The sequence below is a fragment of the Hyalella azteca genome, unplaced genomic scaffold, assembly GCF_000764305.2.
Source record: "Hyalella azteca isolate HAZT.00-mixed unplaced genomic scaffold, Hazt_2.0.2 contig17021, whole genome shotgun sequence".
In the NCBI taxonomy this organism is placed as follows: domain Eukaryota; kingdom Metazoa; phylum Arthropoda; class Malacostraca; order Amphipoda; family Hyalellidae; genus Hyalella; species Hyalella azteca.
Window position 1 is genome coordinate 31,898 of NW_025946823.1, and position 12,937 is coordinate 44,834.

General features: G+C 43.4%; 1 protein-coding gene across 4 annotated transcripts; it reads right to left on the reverse strand.

Moving 5' to 3' along the window:
- Positions 1-1,660: 1,660 nt before the first annotated feature.
- Positions 1,661-7,136, reverse strand: LOC108671345. Of its 4 annotated transcripts, none has more exons than XM_018158876.2 (3): positions 6,953-7,136; positions 3,436-5,648; positions 1,661-3,351 (listed from the first exon to the last, which is right to left on the reverse strand). In XM_018158876.2, exons 2-3 carry the CDS (start codon positions 5,602-5,604, stop codon positions 2,035-2,037), a joined length of 3,486 nt encoding a protein of 1,161 aa, XP_018014365.1. In that variant the 5' UTR covers positions 5,605-5,648; positions 6,953-7,136; the 3' UTR covers positions 1,661-2,034. The 4 variants fall into 4 exon arrangements, with proteins under 4 accessions (XP_018014365.1, XP_047741090.1, XP_047741091.1 ...); XM_047885134.1 differs by having other exon boundaries at positions 1,661-3,393; XM_047885135.1 differs by having other exon boundaries at positions 1,661-3,309; positions 3,352-5,648.
- Positions 7,137-12,937: the final 5,801 nt, after the last annotated feature.

Genomic DNA, 12,937 nt, shown 5'->3' on the forward strand with positions numbered 1-12,937 from the left:
GCCTAGTCCCGCTCCTGGGCCTAGTCCTGCTCCTGGGCCTACTGGGCCTAGTCCCACTTCAGGACCTAGTCCCGCCCCTGGACCAAGTTCTTCCCCAGCAGCGTCCACAGCTTCTGCTGCTGGGTCCTCCCTCTCGGGGACACCATCCATCTCAGGGACATCTTCCCCGCCCCTGGCATCCTCCGACGTCCCGCTGACAAAGGGCCCCGCCCCTGCTAAGCTCCTTGGCAGTATCACGACTCCTGATGGAGGCGTGCTCCATCTCGCCACATTCACGGCCTCCTAGGGGCGCTTGTTGCGTCACGCCCTTGGTTAATAATGATATTGTCTGCTGCTGTATATATTTGTCTATTTGTGATGTAAATAGTGGTGAAGTTGTGATGTAAATTAGTGCTGAAGTTTATAAGTAATGATGTCACTCGTTTGCTTAAATCGCAAATTCACTGAAAACTAGAAAGCAAAGTTTTTGTGGAGTTTTCTTTGCTTATAAGTTTTTAGTGATGAAGTTATGATGTAAATTAGTGGTGCAGGTATCCGGATGATGCAGTTAATGATGTAAATAATATTCATATTGAATTTTCGCACCAGCACATCGAATGTTCACGGCTGATGTCGCTGTTTTTACTGCCATGACGACGCGATCTGAACTAACGAGCTTGAATTTATTAATTGAAATAACTAAAAAATTGAATTAATAAATAAAGTGAATAAATCAACTGAATTAAAAATATTTAATAAATTAATTGAATTAAAAAATTCAATTCAAGTGTTCCGTCGAGTTCCATTTGCACAACATTAAATCTTGAATATTTTACAAAGCCATTTAAATGATCCAAAAACACTTCTAGACGGCATTCCAAAGTGCAAGTATTTATCTAAAGTATTCTTCGTATCACTTGAGCATTACTTGTGTTACTCAAGTATTCCTCTTTTCGTTCAAGTGTTATTTGCCACTTAACACGTTTAGTGAATCACGATTACTTTTTTTCGGACAAATTCCGTGTTTTTTTTCTCCATTGCGTTTCTCGACACAAATGTATGATGACAGCACCACTTTATTATATTTTAAAATGTACGGAAAAAAGGTAAATTTAATTTTTGCACCTGAACCTATAAATTGACTAGCATATTTTGAGTTACATGCCTTTTTATACGCGGACTAAGCCGGTTATACTTTGCCATTAATGCAGAATTTTTGAAACGGCTAACTTTACCCAGGACATGAAAAGTGATTTTTCTTATTGAAAATCACAACAATGAATTGAAACTATTGTGTTACATTAATATATTATTTACAATGTTAATAATTACTTACGAAATCTTAGCATACATGTCGTACAAACCTGGTAATTTACAATAATTTGTTTGTCTTCTTGCACAAACAATTCTTACTGATTTAATAATGAATTGTTCAACAATTGTGCACCATTATTTCTAATAAATCCTTTGAGAAAATTTTGAAATTAGTATTGAACGACCTGAGATTACAACGTAGAAACTGACGGGGAAATACAGCGGGACCATTAAATATATATAGTTAATAAGTAATTAGGGAGCCTGTGTTATCTGTGGCTGTGTTGTGTGTGATGTACACATCACATGTGTGGTGTGCCAGACACAATTGAACAATTGTGCTGCATGGACAACAAAAACAACAACAAAAAAGTAGAAGTTTTATTCTACAGTCGCTGAGGTGCTGGAAGTTGAAGACAGTTTTGGCTGCTTGCTTCTATAATTTATACGCGTTACAATTACTATTAATTATTTATTAGGAATTATTACCACAATACATGGACAATTACAAGCAGGATTTATAATATTTATAACACATGACATGATAATCATCTGAGAAGATGGACCCCTTTAGTAGTCATTGATAATTTCGCGTGAATTCCTACACGCGTGTTACGTGAGATCCAACACCCTACGTGCAACACGCCGCCCTCTGGCAGTGCAACACGCCGTCCTCTGGCAGTGCAACACGCCGCCCCCAGGGAGTGCAACACGCCGCCCCCAGGCAGTGCAACACGCCCCTCACGCCGCCCCCAGGGAGTGCGCCCTCCTGTAGTGCCGCTGGACGGCCCTCACGTCGCAGGCGTCGAAGTCACAGTCGGTGCACTGGTAGGGCTTGTCCCGCGTGTGTTCCTTGAGCCGATGACGCGTCAAGACGCACTTGTAGGCGGAGCAGAAGTGACAGTCGCTGCACACGAAGGGCCTGAGCTCCACGTGCTGCTGCCGCTGGTGGACCATTAAAGTGTCCCTGGTCTCAAAGGGCGCCCCACACACGCGACACTTAAACGACTTGCGGCCTGAGTGTCTGCGTCGGCAGTGCGCACGCAGAAGGTGTATGGTGGTCGTCTGGAAGTCACACTCGCGACACCTGAAGGTTTTTTCCTGGTCCTCGTTGTCCGATGTGTCTTTGTGGACTTTGCGGTAATGCGCGAGGACTTTCTGTTTCAAAGTATCCGAGAAAGGACACTCGCTGCACTTGTAATTAAAGGCGTGCTTGTGCTTGAACCTGTAGTGCACCTGCAGGTTGTACAGCACGACGGAGGCGTAGTCACACTCCGTGCACCTGTAGGGGCGCTCGTTGCTGTGTTTGTAGCGCTTGTGTCGCTGTAGGTCGTCCTTAGAGCCCGCCGCGTAGGGGCATTGGTCGCACACAAAGGGCTTCTCCCTCCTGTGGCGGCGCTGCACGTGCTTCAGGGCGTTGTGGAACAGCGGGCTGGAGTAGGAACACGCGCTACACTGATACAGAGCCGCCCTCGGTCTCTCCAAACTCAACTCCGCAGCCTCGCTGTCGATGACAAAAACTGATTCTTTTTCTCCTCCTCGTCGCCGTTTTTCTTCTATTGACGTCGAACTGTCAGGGATGAACTGTCTTTCTTCACCGCGAACGGTTCTCAAATTTTGATCTTCATCAGTCCGTTGCCTTGGGTCCTGGACGTCAACGAAGAAATCGTTAGCAGTAACGTCTAGAGTTTCGATTTGTCCCGTCTTCCTTAATCCCGTTTTGGTTTCTTCGAGAGCGCAAAAGCCATCTTCGGTGCCTAAAATATCAGGAAGCGTAAAAATTTCTCCCTTCAAAACTTCCTGCTGGAGAAAATCAACGTGTGCTTTCTTCTTGTCTTGCCCACAGGCGCCCTCACCGGCAGCAGCAGGAAGCTCTTGTTGGTTTAGAGGGCCTCGGTTGACATGAGATCCTTTCACATCACCTCGAAGGATATTATTTTCTGTAGGATATCTTCTGTTTCTATTTAAGGAGACATTATTTGCAATGTAAGAGCCTTGCTGTGCATCATATAAAACATTGTTCTCATTATACGAGGCTCTGTTGTCACAGTAGGGAACATTGTTCTCATTATACGTGGCTCTGTTGTCACAGTAGGGAACATTGTTCTCATTAAACGTGGCTCTGTTGTCGCAGTAGGGAACATTGTTCTCATCATAAGCTCTTCTGTCATCATAACTGACGGGGTCGCGGCAAGAGACTACGACGTCCTCCTCCATGGCGCGGTGTTCCGTTTCGGCGATGAAGGCGTGAGGTTCCCGTGACAGTCCTCCGCCTTCGTCGTCCTGGTGAGGCCTTAACACGTCCTGCTCATCAGCGACGTAGGTTCTGACGACCTCCTCCTGCTCCACAACGTCACCAGAATCCTCGTAAATAATCTCGGCGTCCATGAGTTCTTCTTCGTATAATTCGTGGGCGGTGATCCCGTCAGGTGCTTCATAAAATACGCGCGTCTTCAAGAGCTCTTGATTGGAGACCTCTTGTCTCTCTTGGTCGGGGTCCTCTTGTCTCTCTTGGTCGAGGCCTTCTTGTCTCTCTTGGTCGGGGACCTCTTGTCTCTCTTGGTCGGAGCCTTCTTGTCTCTCTTGGTCGGGGCCTTCTTGTCTCTCTTGGTCAGGGCCCTCTTGTCTGTCTTGGTCTGGGCCCGCATGTCTCTCTTGGTCGGGGCCCGCTTGTCTCTCTTGGTCGGGGCCCTCTTGTCTCTCTTGGTCGTGGACCTCTTGTCTATCTTGGTCGGGGCCCTCTTGTCTATCTTGGTCGGGGCCCTCTTGTCTCTCTTGGTCGGGGCCTTCTTGTCTCTCTTGGCTGGGTACCTCTTGTCTCTCTTCACGGCCGACAGGTTCGATTGGTTCACAAGCTTGAGTTCCTATGACGTCATCATGTCTATAAACTGGGAGGTCGTATTCCACATCAAAGGTTTCTATCACCTCATGTTCTATGACAACTTCCTCGTCCACCACATCATGCTGTTCGTCCTCCACGCAGTGATATTCGTCCACAATGCAGTGCTCTTCGTCCTCCACGTAGAAACCGTCGCCCTCCACGCAGTGTCCCTCCATGCCACCTGCTTCATGACCTGCCACCGGCTGCTCAGCTCTGAGTCCGTAATCCAGTTCGATCACCTCCCTCGCCCCGACCACATGCACGAGAGTGGCTGGCCCTGAACTGCTATCAGAAGACCTGCCCTTAGAAGACCTGGACTCAGAAGACCTGCACTCAAAAGACCTGCTCTCAGAAGACCTGCCCTCAGAAGACCTGCCGGACTGCTGCAGGTCACCAAGATCCGTCTCTCCGACCTGCAAGTCCAGCAGCAGCTGGTCGTGGTGCTTGGTGATGAAATGGTTCTTGAGCGCCAGCGCCCAGCGCGTCGAGAAGTCACACATGTTGCAGAGCAGCGGCTTGTGATCAGGATGCTGCTGGCGGTAGTGCCTCTGCAGGAACCCTTTGCTGGGGGTGCTGTAGCCACACTCGCCACACCTGAACCTCATGTGGCTCTTGTGGGTCTCCGCCGTGTGGTACTTGAGGACGCTCAGGGAGGGCGTCGTGTAGTGGCACGCGGGGCAGCTGTAGCGCCGCACCACGGGACTGCAGGACACGGACTGCTGCTGTAGCGTCACCTCCGTCACGGAGCCCGCGTCCCGAGAGTCAGGTTCTGCAGCTGCCAGAGATTCATGTCCAGAAGCCAGCAGTTGGCAGCCATGTTTGCCGCGGCTGTGGGTCCTCAGGTTGCTCGCTGAAGCCGACGCGTAAGGACAGAGGCGGCACCTGAAGGGACGCGCTGACGTGTGCTTGTACTGACGATGTCGTGTGAGGTCTGACGTGGAGACGCAGCTGTAGGCGCAGCTGGTGCACTGCAGAGGCTTCTCGTGCAGATGTCTGCGTCGGATGTGCGTCTTGAGATGGAAGCCGTAGACAGTGCAGTAGTCGCAGTCGGGGCAGTGGAACACTTTAGGGGAGACACTGCGAGCGTCGGTGGTCAGACGAGGCTCAGGACCTGACCTTCCTTCCTGGGTGGCAACGAGAGGAGAACGCTGCCCCATGGCTGGCGGGTGTTGCCTCTGGTCCTGCATTTGTTTCCTGTGGGCCGACGTTAGTTGTCTGTGGTCCTGCGTCAGAGGCCTGTGGTCCGACGTTAGTTGCCTATGGTCCGGCGTCTGCTGCCTATGGTCCTGCGTCTGTTTCCTGTGGGCCGACGTTAGTTGTCTGTGGATCGGCTTGCGGTGCATTTGTTCTTCGTTGTGCACCTGCGTTTTTGTAGGCAAATGCTGCACGTCGGTGAGGTTTCTTGTGAGATTCTTGCTAACTGACGTCATCCCTGCTACACTGGGCCGGGACTACGCCTCGCCGAGGACAGCGTCTGCAAGACAAGATAACATCAACACACCGTGCACTACACCACACCACACCACGGTCCACTACACCACACCACCGTCCACTACACCACACCACCGTCCACCACACCACACCACCATCCACTACACCACACCACCGTCCACCACACCACACCACCATCCACCACACCACACCACCATCCACCACACCACACCACCGTCCACCACACCACACCACCATCCACTACACCACACCACCATCCACCACACCACACCACCATCCACTACACCACACCACCGTCCACCACACCACACCACCATCCACTACACCACACCACCATCCACCACACCACACCACCATCCACTACACCACACCACCGTCCACCACACCACACCACCATCCACTACACCACACCACCATCCACCACACCACACCACCATCCACTACACCACACCACCGTCCACCACACCACACCACCATCCACTACACCACACCACCATCCACCACACCACACCACCATCCACTACACCACACCACCGTCCACCACACCACACCACCATCCACTACACCACACCACCATCCACCACACCACACCACCATCCACTACACCACACCACCGTCCACCACACCACACCACCATCCACTACACCACACCACCATCCACCACACCACACCACCATCCACTACACCACACCACCGTCCACCACACCACACCACCATCCACTACACCACACCACCATCCACCACACCACACCACCATCCACTACACCACACCACCGTCCACCACACCACACCACCATCCACTACACCACACCACCATCCACCACACCACACCACCATCCACTACACCACACCACCGTCCACCACACCACACCACCATCCACTACACCACACCACCATCCACCACACCACACCACCATCCACTACACCACACCACCGTCCACCACACCACACCACCATCCACTACACCACACCACCATCCACCACACCACACCACCATCCACTACACCACACCACCGTCCACCACACCACACCACCATCCACCACACCACACTGTCCAATAAAGCTGAGCAACAAAGAACCTCTAATGAAATATAGATCAATAATTCTGAACAGAAAATTAAATGAGCCAAACACATAGTAAGTCTTAATAGTCAAGTTATAATAGAAGCATCTATTGCTTACCTTGGAGCACGTAATGGTCAGACTATAATGGAAGCGTCTATTGTTTACCTCAGAGCACGTAATGGTCAGACTATAATGGAAGCGTCTATTGTTTACCTCAGAGCACGTAATGGTCAGATTATAATGGAAGCGTCTATTGTTTACCTTAGAGCACGTAATGGTCAGATTATAATGGAAGTGAAGAGTGTAGCATGAGGCTTGGGCAGCAGCAGGCGTGAGACATGGCATGAGCCTGGCGAGATAAGAACAGAGGCATCAAGGGTTATGTCAATTTAAAATTTAAAATTTCAAGTTTAATAAGAATGAAGTAGAATTTGGCTTGTAGAATTTCAAACCCAAAATATGTAATTTTAAAGACATAATTTTAGAAAAAAAGGCTAAATGTAAAATGTAAATGGCTTTAAATTCAATGTTACATTCACATAAATAACCTAAAATTTTATCATTTTTTTAGATTTCACATTTACAATGAAGTACAAGTGTCAATTTCAAAGTACTGGATGAAGCCTTCTCTGCAAGTAAATTTTCTCCAAGTCAGATCAGCAATATGTACAGTACAATCTACACAAATCATGTTGCACAAAGTAATTTTGGTAATACTTTAGATTAAGTGCATCCAAAAAAAGGGTGTTTTTTTAATTATACGTTTTTTTGGAGTGTAGATTAAGAATCTGAAAACCATTTTTGGCAGTCAGCATTTTTTTTATATATTTTCTATAGAAAACAAACCTAACCTAACCTAACCTAGCGCGATTTTTGGGTTTTACATAGGTTTACAGACTGGAAATGATCTATATCAATCTGGGAATGACTGTAAACATAGGTAAAACCCAAAAATCGCGCTAGGTTAGGTTAGGTTGGTTTGTTTTCAATAGAAAATATATAAAAAAAATGCCGACCGCCAAAAATGGATTTCAGATTCTTAATCTACACCCCAAAAAACATATAATTAAAAAAACACCCTTTTTTTGGATGCACTTAGTATAATGTATTACCGTAATTTAAAAAAAAATAAAGAATTAAGTAGTAAAATATCTTACTTTCCTAGGTTGCAAAATGGCAACAATGACAATGACTGACAAAACAACAATGACTTGCAGTGACATCACAAAGGAATATGAATTGCATGTGATGTCACATGTGATATGTCATAAAGCAAATACTTTTCAAAATGTTTTGTTTTAATGGAATAATTAATACTACCTACTATTGTTAAAATAAACAAATAAACTTGTGGCAAAGTTATTATTCTCTCAAATTTACCCATATTTGTAAGGTGGCAAACAAGAGATTACCTAACATACAAATTCACATGACATTAGTTTTCACATTTTACTTGAAAATTTTATTTCAGGTGATGAATTTCACTTGTAAGTTGTAACCAAGCATAGAAATATGGAGATAAAACTCCTATGATAAATTAGTAATGTAAACAAATATCTAGTTCTTTACATTAGCAATCAATGTCAAGAGACTTATGTAAACCATACATCTGATCAGACCGAGACCCGAGTCAGAGCGGACCGATTGGTTCTGTAAGCAGTTTTGAGTGAAATATATAACCAAATTATAACTCATTCAACAAGTATATATGCTAAGAAAGATAATTTGAAGTTTCTCAATGTTAACAGCATTGAAATCTATGCTTAAACATAAATTTTTAATATTTTTAGGCATTTAATGACTTAAAACTGGACTTCAAATCCAAAAGGTACTTTTGTTTTGCATAAATTGAAATTTCCTGCCTGTTCAGCTGTTGCTGTTAGCCAATGCTGTCTTTTGTTTACTCATTGTGTGTTCCGGTTGCAACTGTCACGTCTTGTGAGGGGTGATGCTAGTGTGAAGTGTGTTGCGGAAAGGTCCATTGATCAATGCAAAATCTCAAAATACTATGTTCTTTCATAAAATTAACTATAGAATTACATTGTGTTCTGGCAGGATATTCCCAAGATAGAATAAAATAGAATATAATAGAATTGTCAGCACTGAAGAAATAGGCCCATAGCCTGTTGCCAATTCTTGCACTTTTTGTGACCTGATTCAACAAGGGATCCGGTTTTCTGAACCTGATCTTTCCATAACTGACAATTGTTTGACTTAGAAATAGCTGCTGGACTTATTGCCTGGTCCATAAGGTGCTAGGCATTTCATGATTTCAAGACTAAACATATGCTCCGTCATAGCTTTGTCTAGTCAGTTCCACATGTCGGTGACTACCTTACTGACATTCTGATAAGAAGTGTTTTCAAAAGTTTAAAGAAGTTTTAAAATTTTAATTTGTCATAAAAATTGTATATATACTTGTACTTATTGTAGATAGGCATTATGAAAAATTAGGCAGAAGTTATCTGTAAATAAGACAAAAAAGCCCATATTCATATTGCCCCAAGGAATCAGAGGGTGCAAGCAGCATCGCCAAGATATGGTTTTTTAGCTCAAAGCGTCACCAGCCATTTTCAATATCCATCGCTGGGTAATTTTTAATAAGAAAGTGCTGCAAGCAACTTTGATAGTAGATCCCTTACTATCCATAATCCTCGCACCGCTACACTTACACACATCGCAACTGATTTCCGAACAAGCTTCACTGCATCCTGATCCTTCCAGCATACCAGAAGAAACCTTACTGTGCGTGCTTGTGGTCTTTCAGATTTCCAGTACCGTCAACCGGGACTACTCGGGACGGTTGTGAGCATTTTTTGTCAATAACTTCTTACCATGAAACATTTCATAAACAAGTTTAGGCTCATTTTATAGCTCTTTGCAAGGGCTATCGAAATGGCAAATTCGAAAAAATTCCATATGCTATTCGTAAGGTGCCAGAAGCAAAAAAAAGAGTGTCCCAAGTAGCCCCGTCGAACGGGGCTAATCGGGACACTTGGAATAAAACTTCATTTTAAAATATTTGAAGCATGCAGAGTGTACTCATCCATTACTAACAGTACTCTGAAGTCCTCCTCTTTCATTGTAGATGATGTAGAGGTAGAATAAATGGCATTTTCTGTGATTTTTACTTCTTTTTCATTTATCGATATATTTCATTTATCGATATATTACCATATACATTAATTACCGTATTATTGATGCAATATTACCGTATCCATGAACATGCCATTGAGCATTTACAACAACCTTGTCCACTGCAAGCTTCATATCAGCAGCCTTATAACATTTTTTCTGTATCTATAAGCTTACAGGATGGCTTGTAATTTCACACCATTTTAATTGGTTTGAGTGAATTTACTATGAAAAAAAAGATCGTGAAAAACATACCTGAAACAGAAAGGAATGTTTCAGTAACAACCATCATATGTTTTGCAGAAATAAATCATAGTTTAGGTCAATTACTTTTCATTCTATGATGCCTGGTGCACAATTCTATATATGACATTCTATGCACAATTTTGTGATGACCGATGATGCACTAATTTTTCGATAAGTGAACTTTTTTCACCGAGCGAGGTAAATGTAATCAATATTCTTTGTTTTTAATCAATTTTCTTCTTAACTGGAGCCTTTGCTTACCAAGGTTCTACTGTAAATGCGTTTTTGGGGGTGTCCCGAATAGCCCCAGGGGGTGTCCCGAGTAGCCCCGCCATGCGGAAATGGCTGCCATTTTACTTTTTGGATTGAGGTATGCAAATTTTGCAAAAAAAGTTATCAAGCCTACACCTGGGTGCAACTTTTATGTAAGTAAAATTTTTTAATACGGCAAATATTTTTTTTTACTACAGACCTTAGCAGAAGTAACTTTTCAAAATAGCATTTTCACCATTTTTTTAGTAATTTTTTAAAGCTAGTAAATGTAGTATTTTTTTACTTCCTTTATACGACATAGATAGGGAAAATGTTGACGTTTATGCCACTATATTTAGTTTTGCAATATTCCAATTAGTTTTGCTACTAAAACTGTTTTACACCATGTCGGAGGACTGTCCCGAGTTACCCCGCCAGTCCCGAGTAGCCCCGGGCCCCCAGTTTATGGTAATTTCAAAGTTATTTCTCATATGCAATAATTTCAATCCAAATGTGTCGACAATATTTTCAAATTTCAAAAGGCTTAAATTTTACTGCAGATGCATTGCCAAATATCTTTCAATGTTCACCTACTTAGTAGCGTAAAATGGGGTAACTTTGACCACTTTTTTATTCTTAATGATGCCATTTTTTTACTAGATAAGTTAAACTTAAATTGAAACGTGCAAAATACAGGTCTATACTCTAGCTTTACTTACCTTAAATTGCTGGCTCCTGCCTCTCATAGTTTTGATGTCATTTCAAAAAAAGTGATGGTCTTTGTTACCCCAGCTCCTGGGGTTTCTTTGACCGGGTTGTAAAATCAATTTTATTTTTTGGTAAAATAACTCCAAATAACTCCAGGTTGTGGTGCATTGTAGTAGAACTCTTCTAGTTACATATGCAAAAGACAAATTTTAGGAAAGTGTCATAGTTTGCAAATGGGGGGCAATGGGCGAAATGTGACCACCTAATGACAGCTGTGACGGGGTAACATTGACCGGTTTTGAAATTAAGTTAAAATTACCATATATAAGACTCTGTAAAGTCTGAAACATAAAGAAAAAAACATTAATAGGTGTATCGAACATAAAATATGTTATATAGGTACCTATGGTAACTTAATTTCCAAGCCGGTCAATGTTACCCCGTCACGGCTGCCATTAGGTGGTCAAAGTTACCCCATTGGGGGGCGGCGCCCCCATTTGCTAACTATGACACTTTCCTAAAATTTGTCTTTTGCATATGTAACAAGAAGAGTTCTACTACAATGCATCAAAACCTGGAGTTAATTTACCAAAAAATAAAAAAATTGGAGGGGGTACTCCAACAGGCTTTAAATAATAGCTCTTTTTCGTGGGTCACATTTTTAATTTTTTAACCTATTAGATATGCTAACTTTTAAAATCTTTCTATTGTGTTAGGCATAGTGACAAACCACGGATTTTTTAGAATCAGTTCATTTTTAATTTCCTCATTTACTCATTATTTAAACCAATTTCTTATGTATGATAATGCAAGTATCCAGGATACTTTACTGGTCTACATATAGGACATTAGGACTCAAAAATGAACTTGAAGGAGAGTCTAAAAAACTCTCTGCTTTGCCACTATGGTCACTGTTATGTAGCCTCAGTATTAGGCCTTTGGTGGCCATTGTCAAAATTTTTCTATGTCATATCATTTTTGAGTTTTGGGGGTTTTTGTTAAAAAACGAAAAGTGGTCAAAGTTACCCCCCGGTCAAAGTAACCCCATTTTATGGTACTTACTTACTGCACAGTGGCATATTGGCACTTGCCACTTGCCGCACTTGGCTTTCTTGGCAGTCATTGCCAGTCAATTTAATATATTTTGAAGCTTAAAGGCTGTTGGCATTAGACTCCTGCGTCTCGAAATAATTTTCTCGAAATGAACCGGGACAGACGAAATGAGACGAGAAAATTCCGGGAAAAAAATAACGGGGCAGAAGGTAAAATTTGTCCCGGAATAAACGTATGAACCGAGACAAGACTTCTGTCCCGGACTTTAAAACTTGTGTCCCGGTAAATTATGAACCGGGACGAGACAGACAGATTTGAAACGAGACATAACGAGACGAGACGAGATTTGTCTTAATTATTTAAGACAAAACAAGTTTTTCGATTACGATGCAAATTATTTCAATGACATGGGTTAAAGAATGACAAGTTAGCCCTTTATTACCAATAGGGCCATAGACAGTTACCGGTTAAATTGAGTTAATTGCAGATTTAGCAAAATTTGTCTGACTAACTGACATGGCAGTTAATTAGTGGTCCGACAAACACCGCAAACCTGTCGATGTATAGCTGAGTATTGAGTCAAAAATGTTACTCTTAAGCCTTAACTAAGGCTTCGATGGCACTTATGGGAATCGTACGAATATGAGTCGAGTTCATTATGCGTTCGGAACGAGTTCAGGCGCCATGGAGCGCATAAGGAGTAGGGACGCAGTGTCTAGATTAGTCGGCCAATTAGTAGACAGTTGAGTGGAGTCCTGGTAAGATAGTCCTAATAATACTAAAGCTAGTATTAGATTATCTCTGCCTTTAGTAAAATTTTGTGCTACGCCTCCAGGAAATCTTCACAATTGC

Excerpts from the sequence above, each read along its gene's own strand:
- LOC108671345 (XM_018158875.2), bottom strand. The coding sequence starts at position 5,604 with ATGACGTCAGTTAGCAAGAATCTCACAAGAAACCTCACCGACGTGCAG.